The sequence below is a fragment of the Oncorhynchus kisutch genome, linkage group LG19 (genome assembly GCF_002021735.2).
Source record: "Oncorhynchus kisutch isolate 150728-3 linkage group LG19, Okis_V2, whole genome shotgun sequence".
Taxonomy (NCBI): Eukaryota; Metazoa; Chordata; class Actinopteri; order Salmoniformes; family Salmonidae; genus Oncorhynchus; species Oncorhynchus kisutch.
Genome location: NC_034192.2, coordinates 51,341,723 through 51,355,059, shown reverse-complemented (window position 1 = coordinate 51,355,059; position 13,337 = coordinate 51,341,723). Strand labels below are relative to the sequence as shown.

At 42.6% G+C, this 13,337-nt stretch overlaps 1 protein-coding gene across 2 annotated transcripts in view; it reads right to left on the bottom strand.

The window, feature by feature from the left end:
- The window catches only part of psd2 (pleckstrin and Sec7 domain containing 2), a 30,306-nt gene that overhangs the window by 3,970 nt on the left and 12,999 nt on the right, over positions 1–13,337 (bottom strand). Inside the window, exons 1-12 of one of the 2 annotated variants that reach the window (XM_020509401.2) lie at positions 11,032–11,352; positions 8,177–8,374; positions 7,814–7,894; positions 7,218–7,375; positions 3,803–3,861; positions 2,031–2,120; positions 1,803–1,846; positions 1,542–1,735; positions 1,323–1,393; positions 993–1,150; positions 383–527; positions 135–278 (exon numbers count right to left, since the gene is read on the bottom strand). In XM_020509401.2, coding sequence (XP_020364990.1) covers positions 135–278; positions 383–527; positions 993–1,150; positions 1,323–1,393; positions 1,542–1,735; positions 1,803–1,846; positions 2,031–2,120; positions 3,803–3,861; positions 7,218–7,375; positions 7,814–7,894; positions 8,177–8,374; positions 11,032–11,081 — 1,392 coding nt within the window. In that variant the 5' untranslated portion in view covers positions 11,082–11,352. Of the gene's footprint in view, positions 1–134; positions 279–382; positions 528–992; positions 1,151–1,322; positions 1,394–1,541; positions 1,736–1,802; positions 1,847–2,030; positions 2,121–3,802; positions 3,862–7,217; positions 7,376–7,813; positions 7,895–8,176; positions 8,375–11,031; positions 11,353–13,337 lie in introns of those variants that run through there. The other variant, XM_031798281.1, reaches the window with a different exon arrangement.

Genomic DNA, 13,337 nt, shown 5'->3' with positions numbered 1-13,337 from the left:
CAGGACCTATGCACATAGAAACAGTTACACAGAGAGAGAGAGAAAGAGAGATGCAACCTTTCTCCCTTAAGATAAACTACACATATTATGCAAAGGGATGTAGGCCAAAGACCTGTAGCCTCTCTCCTTCTCACCTCATATATGAGGTAGTGCTCTTTGATTCGATACTCCTCCCACTCTCTGCTCTTGGGAGAAGGCGAGGGAGGGTTCTTCCTGTGCTCCTCCACCTCCACACTCATCTGCTTCAGCTTCCCCTCGTGGGACTGCAGCTGATCCTCCTGCACCAATCACAGCAACCCATCAAACAGCAGGCACCAGTAACAACCAATCACATAACACAATATATGTGGTTGTGTGTGAGAGAATGTGTGTTTGCGTGCACCTGGTTTAGCCGGGTAGAGGAGGAGGGCAGTAGAGGTCTACAGAACGTCTTCATGGAGCCAATGGCAGCAGGGAAGGCCGGGGCGGAGAACAGAGCTGCTACCAGGTTAATACGGAATATCCACGACATCATCTCCTCTTCACTCCTTCAAAGAAAGAAAGGACACAGATAGACAGACAGAAAGAAAGAAAGAGAGACATTTGTATGTGTCTGTATGTGTTCAGAAGGTAGAGCATGGCGCTTTCAGTGCCAGGATAACGTGTTCAATTCTAGAGACCACCCGTACGTAAAATATATGCATGGACAAAGCGTCTGCTAAATAGCATACATTATTATGAGAGAGAGTATGCCACAAGTTGCAACAAAATATCTAAAGGATAATAATATTTGGCTAATAATAACACCACATTTCTGTACATCATGAAAGTCAGTTATCATTGTGTGACAAAATAACCGAATGTGCATTAGAGGACATGTAGCTGGTTCCCATGAACAGGCCTCCCCTACAGGCCAGAGTAGCAGAGGACCTACGGTGCCTGCAGCAGGGACACTCTCCTGTCAGCAAGAGAGAACAGGCCTCCCCTACAGGCCAGAGTAGCAGAGGACCTACGGTGCCTGCAGCAGGAACACTCTCCAGTCAGAGGTCTTTAGTTTGAGGACGTTGGGTCTCTTGCTGTAGTCTGTAGCGCGGGTGGCTAATGCATGGTGGATACGCACAGCGTTCTTCAGGTCCCCCTCACACAGCTCTGCATCAGCCTTATACTCATCCTGTCAACAGGGGGAGACACACACATATAACGTCGTCAGAGAGCTCCTACTACTGTGTTTGTGTGTGTGTGTGGGAGAGAGAGAGTGACACACACGCAGCTGAGCTACCACTGCTGCATTCTACTGCAGTGGTAGAAGTCTGTTTCTATGGTAACGGAGAGGTATCTGGTACCTTCTGTAGATAAAGGATCATCCCCTTTAGAACCGCATAGAACTTCTTCCAGCCTCGTCGTCCTCGTGGGGCTAGAGAGAAGGAGAGGGAGAGGGAGAGGGAGGGACTAAACTGTTATTTCTAAACTAACTGAAGACTTATGCGTTAAGAAATTCCCTTCCAACCTAGCCTAAGCCCATCTATGAGTGTGTGTGTGTGCGCGCGCAAGTTTATACTCACTGCGTTTGCCGTCCATGTCTGCGTGGCTCTTGCGAGACAGGACACCATGTTTATAGGTGACAGCGTTGGGTAGGATGGGAATGGCGATGAAAGGGTTATTGCCATCCGTTACCCTGGCAACCCCCCTCTTCCCCCCTCCCTCATACTGCTCCTCCACCAGCTCCGATAGACTCTTCCTGAACTCCTCTTCCTCACTGCAATACATCAGACATCAGAAATAACATAGGACACACACGCACACACCTGAGAAGGGATACTCACATTGCCCATTCAAGTTTCTCGTTCTTTATTGAATTATACAGCACCTAAACAGGAAGTAAAGAAATCAAAATGGTGAGAGAAAAAAGTCCCATCTCATTGAACTGGATCAACTTCTGAGTAATACCAACATTGGAATCTGACCAAATATTACATTAGTAAGACAAAGCATTAGTAAGGAGCCTAGTTGAAGTGTTGTCATCAATATTGTCCTAGCATTGATTACTGTACCTTTAACAGGTCTTTAGGGAAGTCCTTGCCATCGTTTAGGCCATCCAGATTACTGATGAACTGCTGGCAAGACATCTTCTTCCCAATGTTCTGGACAAGAGAGACACATGTTGTTCTGGACAATGAAACAGAAGGCTGAATCCTAAATCACTCCCTTCCCTTTCCCACAACCCTCAGCCCTCCATTTGTGCATTCTTGCTCACCTCCGCCTTATGCATAAGTATCCCAAAGCTTAGGGAGTGAAAATTATTGAGGGTGTAGGGGCTAATTCCGATAACCACTTCGGCCAAAGCCAGCAAGGCTGCAGGCTTCAGAGCGAAGTGCTATCCCGACAAGCACCACAATATGTTTGGAGTTCACACAATTTAATCCAAAAATAATGATGTTTGGAGTTCGCACAATTTAATCCAAAATAATGATATGTTTGGAGACTGCACAATTTAATACAAACTAATGATATGATTGGAGTCTGCACAATTTAATCTAAAATAATGATATGTTTGGACTAAGCACAATTTAATCTAAAATAATGGAGAGGCAGGTCTAATTGTAAACCACATGCATTTGTTTGTCTGATTTCAAGAAATGACACACGTAACAGATGAAATAGCCTATACCTCAAATTAAATGTTTAACTGTTACTGAGGTTTATAACTTGTAAAACAACAGTTGATGGGTTTATTGATCCCCTCGCCACTCTCTGGAAGTCACCCTAGGAGTTTCGTCAGCAACATATGACAACCGAGGGCCCTCCAAGTGGGTCGGTAGGGGCGAGGGGGTGATTTGGGATTCACAGTCTTACTACCTACCGGTAAATGTAAATATTGACAAACTTTTCTTCAGACGTTTACTGTATTTTCTATAGTAGGTGGATCTTAACAAGGCTAGGAGAAACACTACTGTAAATGCAAATCGATGTGAATATGTTATGCAGTACTGTGAATAATTCCCCTGAATGACCACTAGGTGTCAGTGGTGTGCAGGTAGAGCATTAGCTATTCTCTTCCATGCATTATGCGGTTGATTGGTTACATTATGACCACAGATATACGGTACATGGAGAGACACAGAAGAGGTTAGTGCTAAAAGCCACTTACCACCTACGGAGCAGGACAGCCAGAGGTTACACAGAGGTCAGACAGAACGCAGGACAATAGAGGGAATGAGAGGAGAGGAGAAGAGAAGAAACGAAGGAGGTTGAGAGAGTAGGTTAGAAGCATGAGAGGATATGTTAGTAGACATATAAGAACAGAGAGTTAAATTGTGAGAGCGTGTGTTAAAGTAACTGGATAAGAGTTAGTATATAGTGCTGTGGTATTTAGTAGTAGGAGACAGAAAGACGGGACAAAAAGAGGGCAGAAAGTGGGTCAGAGGAGAACAGAGATGGAGATTGAGAGATTGAGCTGGAGGGTAACAGAGAGATAGTGAAATAGAAAGGTAGAAGAGAGACAGATATAGAGAGAGAGAGTGAGACAGAGAGGGAAGCTATTGTTGCTGTCGCACATCACTTCTAAACAGGTGTTGCCTGCCTTAAGGGGGGCTTTATTTTTATTCTCAAAGACAGACAAGCAAAATACATAAATACAATGAGCCGACGCGACAGTAGGTTTCTCTACGTCAATTGTGTCATGTTAGACAGGGTTTTGGCTCTACTCCTCAGGGATCTGCTGTATGTCAAATAGGATTGATGAGTATTTCTGGGGGCTCCTGCCTGTACATTGATTTCCATCTATCTTCACAGACTGTAGGTTTGATAACAGAGCTGTACATACGTGTCCATGTAGATCAGTGTTGAGCAGCATTAGGGCGCAGGTTAACGTATGGGCTCCGTCTGTTGGAAGAAGAAGAGAACATGTTTTTAAATGTTATCTAAATGTCATGGATGACTCAAATGGCATATTTTAACAGTAGGCTAAAAAATCATCTCAACAATACTCGGCAGTCTAAGGCACTGCATCGCAGTGCTAGAGGCATCATCAGTGCTGCTTGGCAGGGTCGTGTTTCGGAGAATACATGTCTCTCAACCTTCGCCTCTCCCGAGTCCATAGGGGAGTTGCAGCGATGGGACGAGACTGTAACTACCAATTGGATATCACAAAAAAGAGGTACAAAAATGTAAATAATAATAATCCACGTGACCGTTGAGTAAATCTCCTTTTATGCACTCTGGACATGCGTTAGTAGTACCCAACTCGTTAACGACCTTCACGTCACTAATGGCCTGGTACTCAGAGCTCTATTGTCCTTCAAACCACTCTGACATCAATGCAAACGCAAATAAAAATCACATCAAACAGTTATCATCATGCTTTTAAAAGCTCAGCTCACTGTGATGATCAATTTGAAGAAGGAAGTTCAACAACAGGTTGAAACTGAGTGGAAAACATGGTCCTTGTTTCAAAGCCAAACACAACAAAATGGGCAGCACTTTGTAAGGGGAGGATTAGTTAAAAACACCCATACACATACCGTGCATTCAGAAAGTATTCAGACCCCATTTTGTTACCTTACAGCCGTATTCTAAAATGGATGTAAATAATATAATCTCATCAATCTACATACAATATCCCACAATGACAAAGCAAAAACAGGTTGTTAGAATTTTTTGTAAATGTATAAAAAAACAAAATACCTTATTTACACAAGTATTCAGACCCTTTGATATGACACTCAAATTTGAGGTCAGCTGCATCCTGTTTCCATTGATCATCCTTGAGATGTTTTTACAACTTGATTGGAGTCCACCTGTGATAAATTCAATTGATTGGAGATGATTTGGAAAGGCACAAACCTGTCTACATGAGGTCCTATAGGTGACAGTGTATGTCAGAGCAAAAACCAAGCCATGAGGTCAAAGGAATTGTCCGAGACAGGATTGTGTCAAGGCACAGATCTGGGGAAGGGTACCAAAAAAATGTCTGCAGCATTGAAGGCCCCCAAGAACATAGTGGCCTCCATCATTCTTAAATGGAAGAAGTTTGGACTTGGCGAAGGTTCACAACGACCCTAAGCACACAGCCAAGACAACACAGTAGGGGCTTCGGGACAAGTCTCTGAATGGCCCAGCCAGAGCCCGGACTTCAACCCAATCAGACCTGAAAATAGCTGTGCAGCGATGCTCCCCATCCAACTTGAGAGGATCTGCAGAGAAGAATGGGAGAAACTCCCCAAATACAGATGTGCCAAGCTTGTAGCGTCATTCCCAAGAAGACTCGAGGCTGTAATTGCTGCCAAAGTTGCTTCAACAAAGTACTGAGTAAAGGGTCTGAATACTTATGGAAATGTCATATTTGTGTGTAGATTTAGGAGGAAAAAATATAATTGAATCAATTTTAGAATAAGGCTGTAATGTAACAAAATGTGGACAATGTCAAGAGGTCTGAATACTTTCCAATTGCACTGTATTAGAACTTATGAATACGCATAGACCGATATATGAGCCCAAGACTGGAAAAAACGCTGAATTAAAATAATGATTGTGCCATTATACAATACATAGCTTAATAGCCTACCTACCACATAATACGCATGATAGAAAAACATGTTTTTAAACATTGATTTAAGATGTCTTTGATACATAATTGGTCTAGCCTATACTCCACAATGTGGTAGGCTATGTATTGTATAATGGCACAATCATTATTTTAATTCAGCGGTTTTTCCAGTCTTGGGCTCATATATCGGTCTATGCGTATTCATAAGCTCTAATACAGTGCAATCGGAAAGTATTCAGACCTCTTGACATTGTCCACATTTTGTTACATTACAGCCTTATTCTAAAATGGATTCAATTGCCAAGGGGTCTGAATACTTCCGAATGCACTGTATACATTTATATTCCTGACTCTGACGTGGCTTGTTCTTATATTTCTTCATTCCTTTCTTTTTATTTTTGGGATTTGCCTGTATTTATTTAGCACTGTTGGAGCTAGAAACACAAGCATTCTGCTTGACCTGGGATAACATCTGCTAAATATGTGTATGCAACCAATAACATTTGATTTGATGAGTGACATATGATCACTTGAAGAGAGAACAGCTGTGCAGCCTGAGACAAGGCTTTTTATGTGACTTTCTCAAATCATCAATAGCCTGTAGTCGCATCATACAGACCATATGTTTGACATTCTAAGGTTTTTATCATTCACAACTAAAGTTGCCAAATAACTCAATCTAGCGTATAGGACCTGTTTCAAATGATCACTTTTACGGTCCACATAGCCACTTCATATGCACACATGCTCCGGAATGTGAAAAATATCCTTTCTATTTTGTTCAGTTAAGTTCAATTATATTCTTCATACTATAAAATAATGGCACCGGACTTATAAGCATATCTTGTCTGCTAAATGAACAAGCCTATAGCATGGAGCATAGCCAGATAACATACAGTATCTAGCCAGCTAAATGAACAAGCCTACAGCATGGAGCATAGCCAGATAACATACAGTATCTAGCCAGCTAAATTAACAAGCCTACAGCATGGAGCATAGCCAGATAACATACAGTATCTAGCCAGCTAAATGAACAACCTACAGCATGGAGCACAGCCAGATAACATACAGTATCTAGCCAGCTAAATGAACAAGCCTACAGCATGGAGCACAGCCAGATAACATACAGTATCTAGCCAGCTAAATGAACAAGCCTACAGCATGGAGCATAGCCAGATAACATACAGTATCTAGCCAGCTAAATTAACAAGCCTATAGCCTACAGCATGGAGCACAGCCAGATAACATACAGTATCTAGCCAGCTAAATGAACAACCTACAGCATGGAGCACAGCCAGATAACATACAGTATCTAGCCAGCTAAATGAACAAGCCTACAGCATGGAGCACAGCCAGATAACATACAGTATCTAGCCAGCTAAATGAACAAGCCTATAGCCTACAGCATGATAACATACAGTAGGCCAACTCATATTCTGTTCTACTGAAACACATCTTCATATCATAATGCTTCTTTCGGCCTGCCTAAAATAAATGATGGATTTATTGTGATGCTGCATCAGCGGCTTGTATGAGTGGAGGCCTGCTGGAGATGCTAAACGTGTTTATGTTAATTAACGGTCAATTACCCTGAGATCGGCAGTAATTTGCAAGACAATAACCGGCTGACAAAATGTCATGCCCGCCACAGCCCTATCCCCACCCTAACCACCACCCTAATTATAATCATCACCATCATCTTCTTCATCATCATCATCCCGTTTGGATCTGTCCTTGCCATCGGGGGCGAGGGCTGTGGGGTTGCAGACACAGAACCTCTTAGAGAAGTGGACCAGGATTCTCTCTCTCTCCTGGGTCTCACCCATCAGAGGAAAGGCTTTCAGGAAGTTCCTGAGAATTAGGTCAAAGACCAACGAGTGAGCAGGCAGTATTGTTTTCAGGCTAGAATACAAAGTGTATTTGTCCTCACAGTGATATAGGCTACAGGCTACAACCTTTTACAAGCTTCCTCACTTTGGTTCGGAAATCGTCAATGGCATTTTAAGACTAAGGCTACAGTAGATTAGTACAGTACATTGCACATTCATTCAGTGCAAACTCAGTGTAACTGTGGTTCACCACTCCCAATACAAACATGTTAATATACTTTAAATATCCGCATGCTGTGTTAAATACATGCATTCAAGACATCCCAAATCATGGTATACCAGGAGGTGACAGTTAACTGTATTGCAAAATAGAGACATACTACAGCTCTATACTCAGAGAAAGGCTGTTAGGCTAATATGTTGTAAACAGTAATGTGAGAATAGTGCTGACTGGTCTTACCTCAGGGCCTTGTCCAATGACAGGCCAGAGAAGTCAAAGAAGCTGAGGTACTCTGACGCCACCAGCTGGCTGAAGTCGTTACTGCAGGATGGACAGAGGGAAATGAAATGGGGGAGGGGAGAAAGAGGGGGGAAGAGAAGGGGGGATTGGGAGTGTGTGAGAGAGAGAGAGAGAGAGAGAGAGAGATGTGACATTTAAGATGATACAAAATACATATTAATACAATATAAACACTGTGAGACATATGCATGTGTATCAATATGGAACTGAATGACAGTGTGTGTGTGTGTTTGGACTTGTGTGTGTGGTTGGTCTTGTGTGTGTGTGTGGTTGGTTGGTCTTGTGTTTGTGCCTGAAACCCACTTCTTGCCCAGGTGGCGTGCCACGTCGCAGCGTCTGAAGCCCTCCAGGTAGAACAGACGCTTGGCCAGGCGTTTGGCGGCGTCGCAGTCGGCACGGCAACCGTTGGCCAGGGTTTCCGTGCTGCTTCTCTCCAGCTGCTCCAGGCCCCCCAGCTCCGACTCTGAGTCCGACAGCACGTCCGTGAGGAGGTTGGCATCACTGAAGAGGACACACACGACAGCCTTATTGAGTGTATAGTAGGGCACCTACCTGCCCCACAGAACAGTGCCCTAGTGTGAGCAACCTTCATATGAGTCTTCTACATAACCCTAGCATGATCACTGACAGTCATGATGATGAAAACATAGAATGTGAGGATATTTGGGAGCTATAAACTCCAATTTCAAGAACCTTTTCACTAGACAAACATAAACAGATAGATATGATAATAAATAAGAATGCGTGATATTCTATCAACATAAGATTGCTTTCTCTCATATAACCCTGATTCAATAATAAAAAATCCTCTGAAGACACAAAGATATCTTATCTGAAACATAGCCATTCCTACATCACTCTAACCAAAACACATAAAACCTCCTAAACAATCACTACTGAAATAGTACTAAATACAAATGTCACAGGCCTCAACCAGACCATGTGTCCCTATCATTTTGTGTGTCTATTTGACATAGTCAACTTTCTCTCTATAGATGATTAACATTTTTCTGCAGAATCTGATTAGAGCAATTGCGTTACTTCTTAAATTCAATACGCTGCGGCACGGTAATGTGTTGGTTGCCGTGGTCACGACGGGCGGAACCCGGTGTCCTGACAGGAGAGACGACGGGCGCAATTACCACCCCTCTCAAATTGATGTCTCCTCCATCACAATTACCCACAATCCTCACTGCAGCCAACACCGTGCCGAGAACACAGCACAAGCCTCTCACAAGGATGGAACCCCAAACTAGAATAGGTACTCATACCTCCCTCTGTACAAGGAAGATCTACTATTATTTATCTATCCTGAGACAAACAACTATTAACAAAATAACTGCCCTCCTTACATTCTATTCATCATTATTTTTTAAACATTTTTGTAATTTATCAGACTCTCTTATCAAGAGCGACTTACATTAGCAATTAGGGTGAAGTGCCTTGCTCAAGGGCACATTGACAGATTCTTCAACTAGTTGGCTTGGAGATTCGAACCAGCAACCTTTTGGTTACTTGTCCAAAGCGCTTAACCGCTAGGCTACAGTATATGCAGGCACAATTACAGCCCCTCTCAGTTTGATGTCTTTACATCACAATTACCCACAAACCTCACTTCAGACAGCGTGCCGTCAGCAAAAGCCAGAGTACCACAAGGATAGAATTATGCCCAAACCTGCCTCTAGTAACACATTGTCTTCCTCTATATCTAACAGATGCAGTCCCTATCCTTCTCCCTACAGTACACCATGCATAAGTCTTACCACATGTATATTCACAAAAAACATGGTACGTCCTGAATAATGAACAACATGACAGGCCGTGGGTCACAGCAATCCAGGGATCCCCCGTTTGCAAAGCCCCCCCCCCCCCCCCCAACACACACACACACACACACACACACACACACACACACACACACACACACACACACACACACAGAGTCCCAAATGGCACCCTATTCCCTATATAATGCACTACTTTTGAACAGGGCCAAAAACTAGTGCTCTATTTAGGGAATAGGTTGCCATTTGGGATGCAGCCCTGACTCACAGCCACTCAATGTGGATTCTGCTACTTTATCTTGAGCAAAGTGAAATGCACATGGACCTTACATTGTAACTCTGCAAATGCATTTGAGTAGATGTTGAGTAGATTTTCCCTTAAGTCCTGAATAGTCAGCCAATGTTTAATAGTGAAACTGTATGTGCCTGTGTGTGTGTTCCCAAACCCTGGCGCTGGGTATAGTTAGAGCATGAGGCTGCATGCCTGTGACTCACATGGTAATCTCTCTCTCCCAGTTGTGTTGGGTGCCATCCACCCCTGGGCCAGCAAGGGAGTGTCAGGTAAAGGGCACGAGGGGTGTGTGTGTGTGTGGATGTGTGTGTGTGGATAGGTGTGTAAGTGGGGGTCACACTCTATTTCCCAAATATTACAATTTTGGAATTACACATCCAGTATGAGTTAATGTGACTAAAGTCCAAAACACCTATTATGTGAGTAAATGGGTGTGTGTGTGTTATTTATGAGTAGTGTGTGTGTGTGTGTGTGTGTGTTTCATAACTGTGACAGATAATCTCCTGAGGCTTCACTGACATCCTCTGTGCAAGGATGTCTTGAGGGATTAACACCAAGGACTCTGGATCATGCATAACCTACTGCTCCCTCTGTCCCATTCTGTTATTCAAAACACAAACACTTCTAAAATAATAATTCACTGATGCTGCACTACACTATACAGCAGTGACAATAACTGATACAAGCATAGGAATTATAGTCACTGTAAAAAAATATATATTTGAAAGTTAACAGAGTAACTTGTTAGTTCCTAGGGGCATGTTGAACAACTTTGTTGCCAGTCTCCAATGAAAGTGAGCAACATGTGGCAAGATCAACAGAGATGGTTCATTGATCAGCATTACAAAACCGTTTAAACTGGCCAAAGTTCAAACCATACAGAAAAATAAGCTATTGTCAAAATTATCTCAACTATACTTAAAGTAGCATAATTTTCAAGTTGATTTATAACCGCTGTGTCAAACCGGAACGGCTCAATATGCTCATTAAAAATACAGCACACACTCTCGCACAATCTCATTCTGACTGAAAAAAACGTTAGAATAATTTTACTGTGATGGGAACCAGAGGAAAAGACTCACAGGAGATCGAGAAGAAAGTCGAAATGAACGTCATATTCCTCTTTCCACATTTTCTCTCATGCATTTGAGGATTGGAATCAGTGTCAAGGAACGCGCGACATCATCCAGCAGTGGTGGTCTGTAAAATCCGGCATTCGATCGATTGCGGTATTTACCCAAAGAGGCTTAAGCAATCCGATTTCGTCAGTCTTTTCCTACACAAACGGTACTCGAAGCCCCGCATGGTTATTACCAGGCTTAAGAGCACAGAATGATCTAACTACAGTGTGTGTAGCCTACTGCCGTTCCCCATTATGTGAATGGATGTGAGATATTTTTTCAATAAGGTTCTTGGAGGTCTCCCTCAAAAGTATGTGAGGGGCGGAGCGACAGAATCTACTGAATTATGTTCCTAAATCTTGTTAGTATACACTCCCTTTGATGATCATGCAGGTCTGTACATAGCCCATTAGGCTACTCCCTCACTGGTCGTTTCCCATAGGTTATGTTGTGATGCAAAGAAAAGCCTGTTTTTTTTTTACCTAAGGCTACATTTTGTTGTGTTACAGCCTGCATTTAAAATGGATTACATTGAGACTTTGTGTCACTGCCTACACGCAATACCCCATAATGACATCACAATACCCCTTAATGACATCACAATACCCCTTAATGACATCACAATACCCCATAATGTGAACGTGTAGTTATGTTTTTAGAAATGATTACAAATTAATATAAAATGAAAAGCTGAAATGTCTTGAGTCAACCCCTTTGTTATGGTAAGCCTAGATTAGTTCAGGAGTAAAAATATGCTCAACAAGTCACATAATAAGTTGCATAGACTCACTCTGTGTGCAATAATAGTGTTTAACATGATTTTTGAAGGACTGCCTCATCTCTGTACCCCACACATTCAATTATCTGTAAGGTCTCTTAGTCGAGCAGTGAATTTCAAACACAGATTCAACCACAAAGACCAGGGAGGTTTTCCAGTGCCTCTCAACGAAGGGTACCTATTGCTAGATGGGTAAAAAAAGTTCTTAATGACACTTTGGATGGTGTATCAATACACCCAGTCACTACAAAGATACAAGGTCCTTCCTAACTCAGTTGTCGGAAAGGAAGGAAACCGCTCAGGGATTTCACCATGAGACAGTTACAGAGTTTAATGGTTGTGATAGAAGAAAACTGAGGATGGATCAACAACATTGTAGTTACTCCACAATACTAACCTAAATGACAGAGTGAAAATAAAGAGGCCTGTACAGAATAAAAAATATTCCAAAACATGCTTGTTTGCAATAAGGCACTAAAGTAAAACTGCTAAAAATGTGGCAAAGAAATGACCTATGTCCTGAATACAAAGCGTTATGTTTGGGGCAAAGAGTAACAATCTTCATATTTTCAAGCATGGTGGTGGTTGCATCATGTTATGGGTACACTTGTCATCGTCAAGGACTCGAGTTTTTTTAAATAAAAAGAAACGGAATAGAGCTAAGCACAGGCACAATCCTAGAGGAAACCTGGTTCAGTCTGCTTTCCAACAGACACTGGGAGACGAATTCACCTTTCAGCAGGACAATAACCTAAAACACAAGGCCAAATATACACTGGAGTTGCTTACCAAGACGGCAGTGAATGTTCCTGAGTGGCCTAGTTACAGCTTTGACTAAATTGGCTTGAAAAACTATGGCAAGACAATGTCCGTCTAACAATAATTGACAGAGCTTGAAGAATTGTAAAAATAATATTGTGCAAATATTTTACAATCCAGGTGTACAAAGGAACAGGATGTTGTCATTACCATGGTGATGCAATTCACTGACAAGGATTCTAGTGAAGCCCTTGGTGTTACGAATCTCTTCGTCGTCTCAGGAGGAGTAGGAAGGATCGGACCAATATGCAGCGTGGTAAGTGTCCATGTTACTTTATTAGCACTGAACACACAAAACAAAATAACAAAGTGAATGGAAGAAACGAAACAGTTCTGTAAGGTGACGTACACTAAACAGAAAACAACCACCCACAAATCATAGTGGGAACACAGGCTACCTAAGTATGGCTCTCAATCAGAGACAACGATTGACAGCTGCCTCTGATTGGGAACCATACCAGGCCAAAAGCAGAAATACAAAACATAGAACAAAAACATAGAATGCCCACCCCAACTCACGCCCTGACCAAACTAAAACAGAGACATACAAAAGGAACTAAGGTCAGGACGTGACAGTACCCCCCCCCACCCCCCCCAAAGGTGCGGACTCCGGCCGCTAAACCTAACCCCATAGGGGAGGGTCTAGGTGGGCATCTGTCCGCGGTTCTGG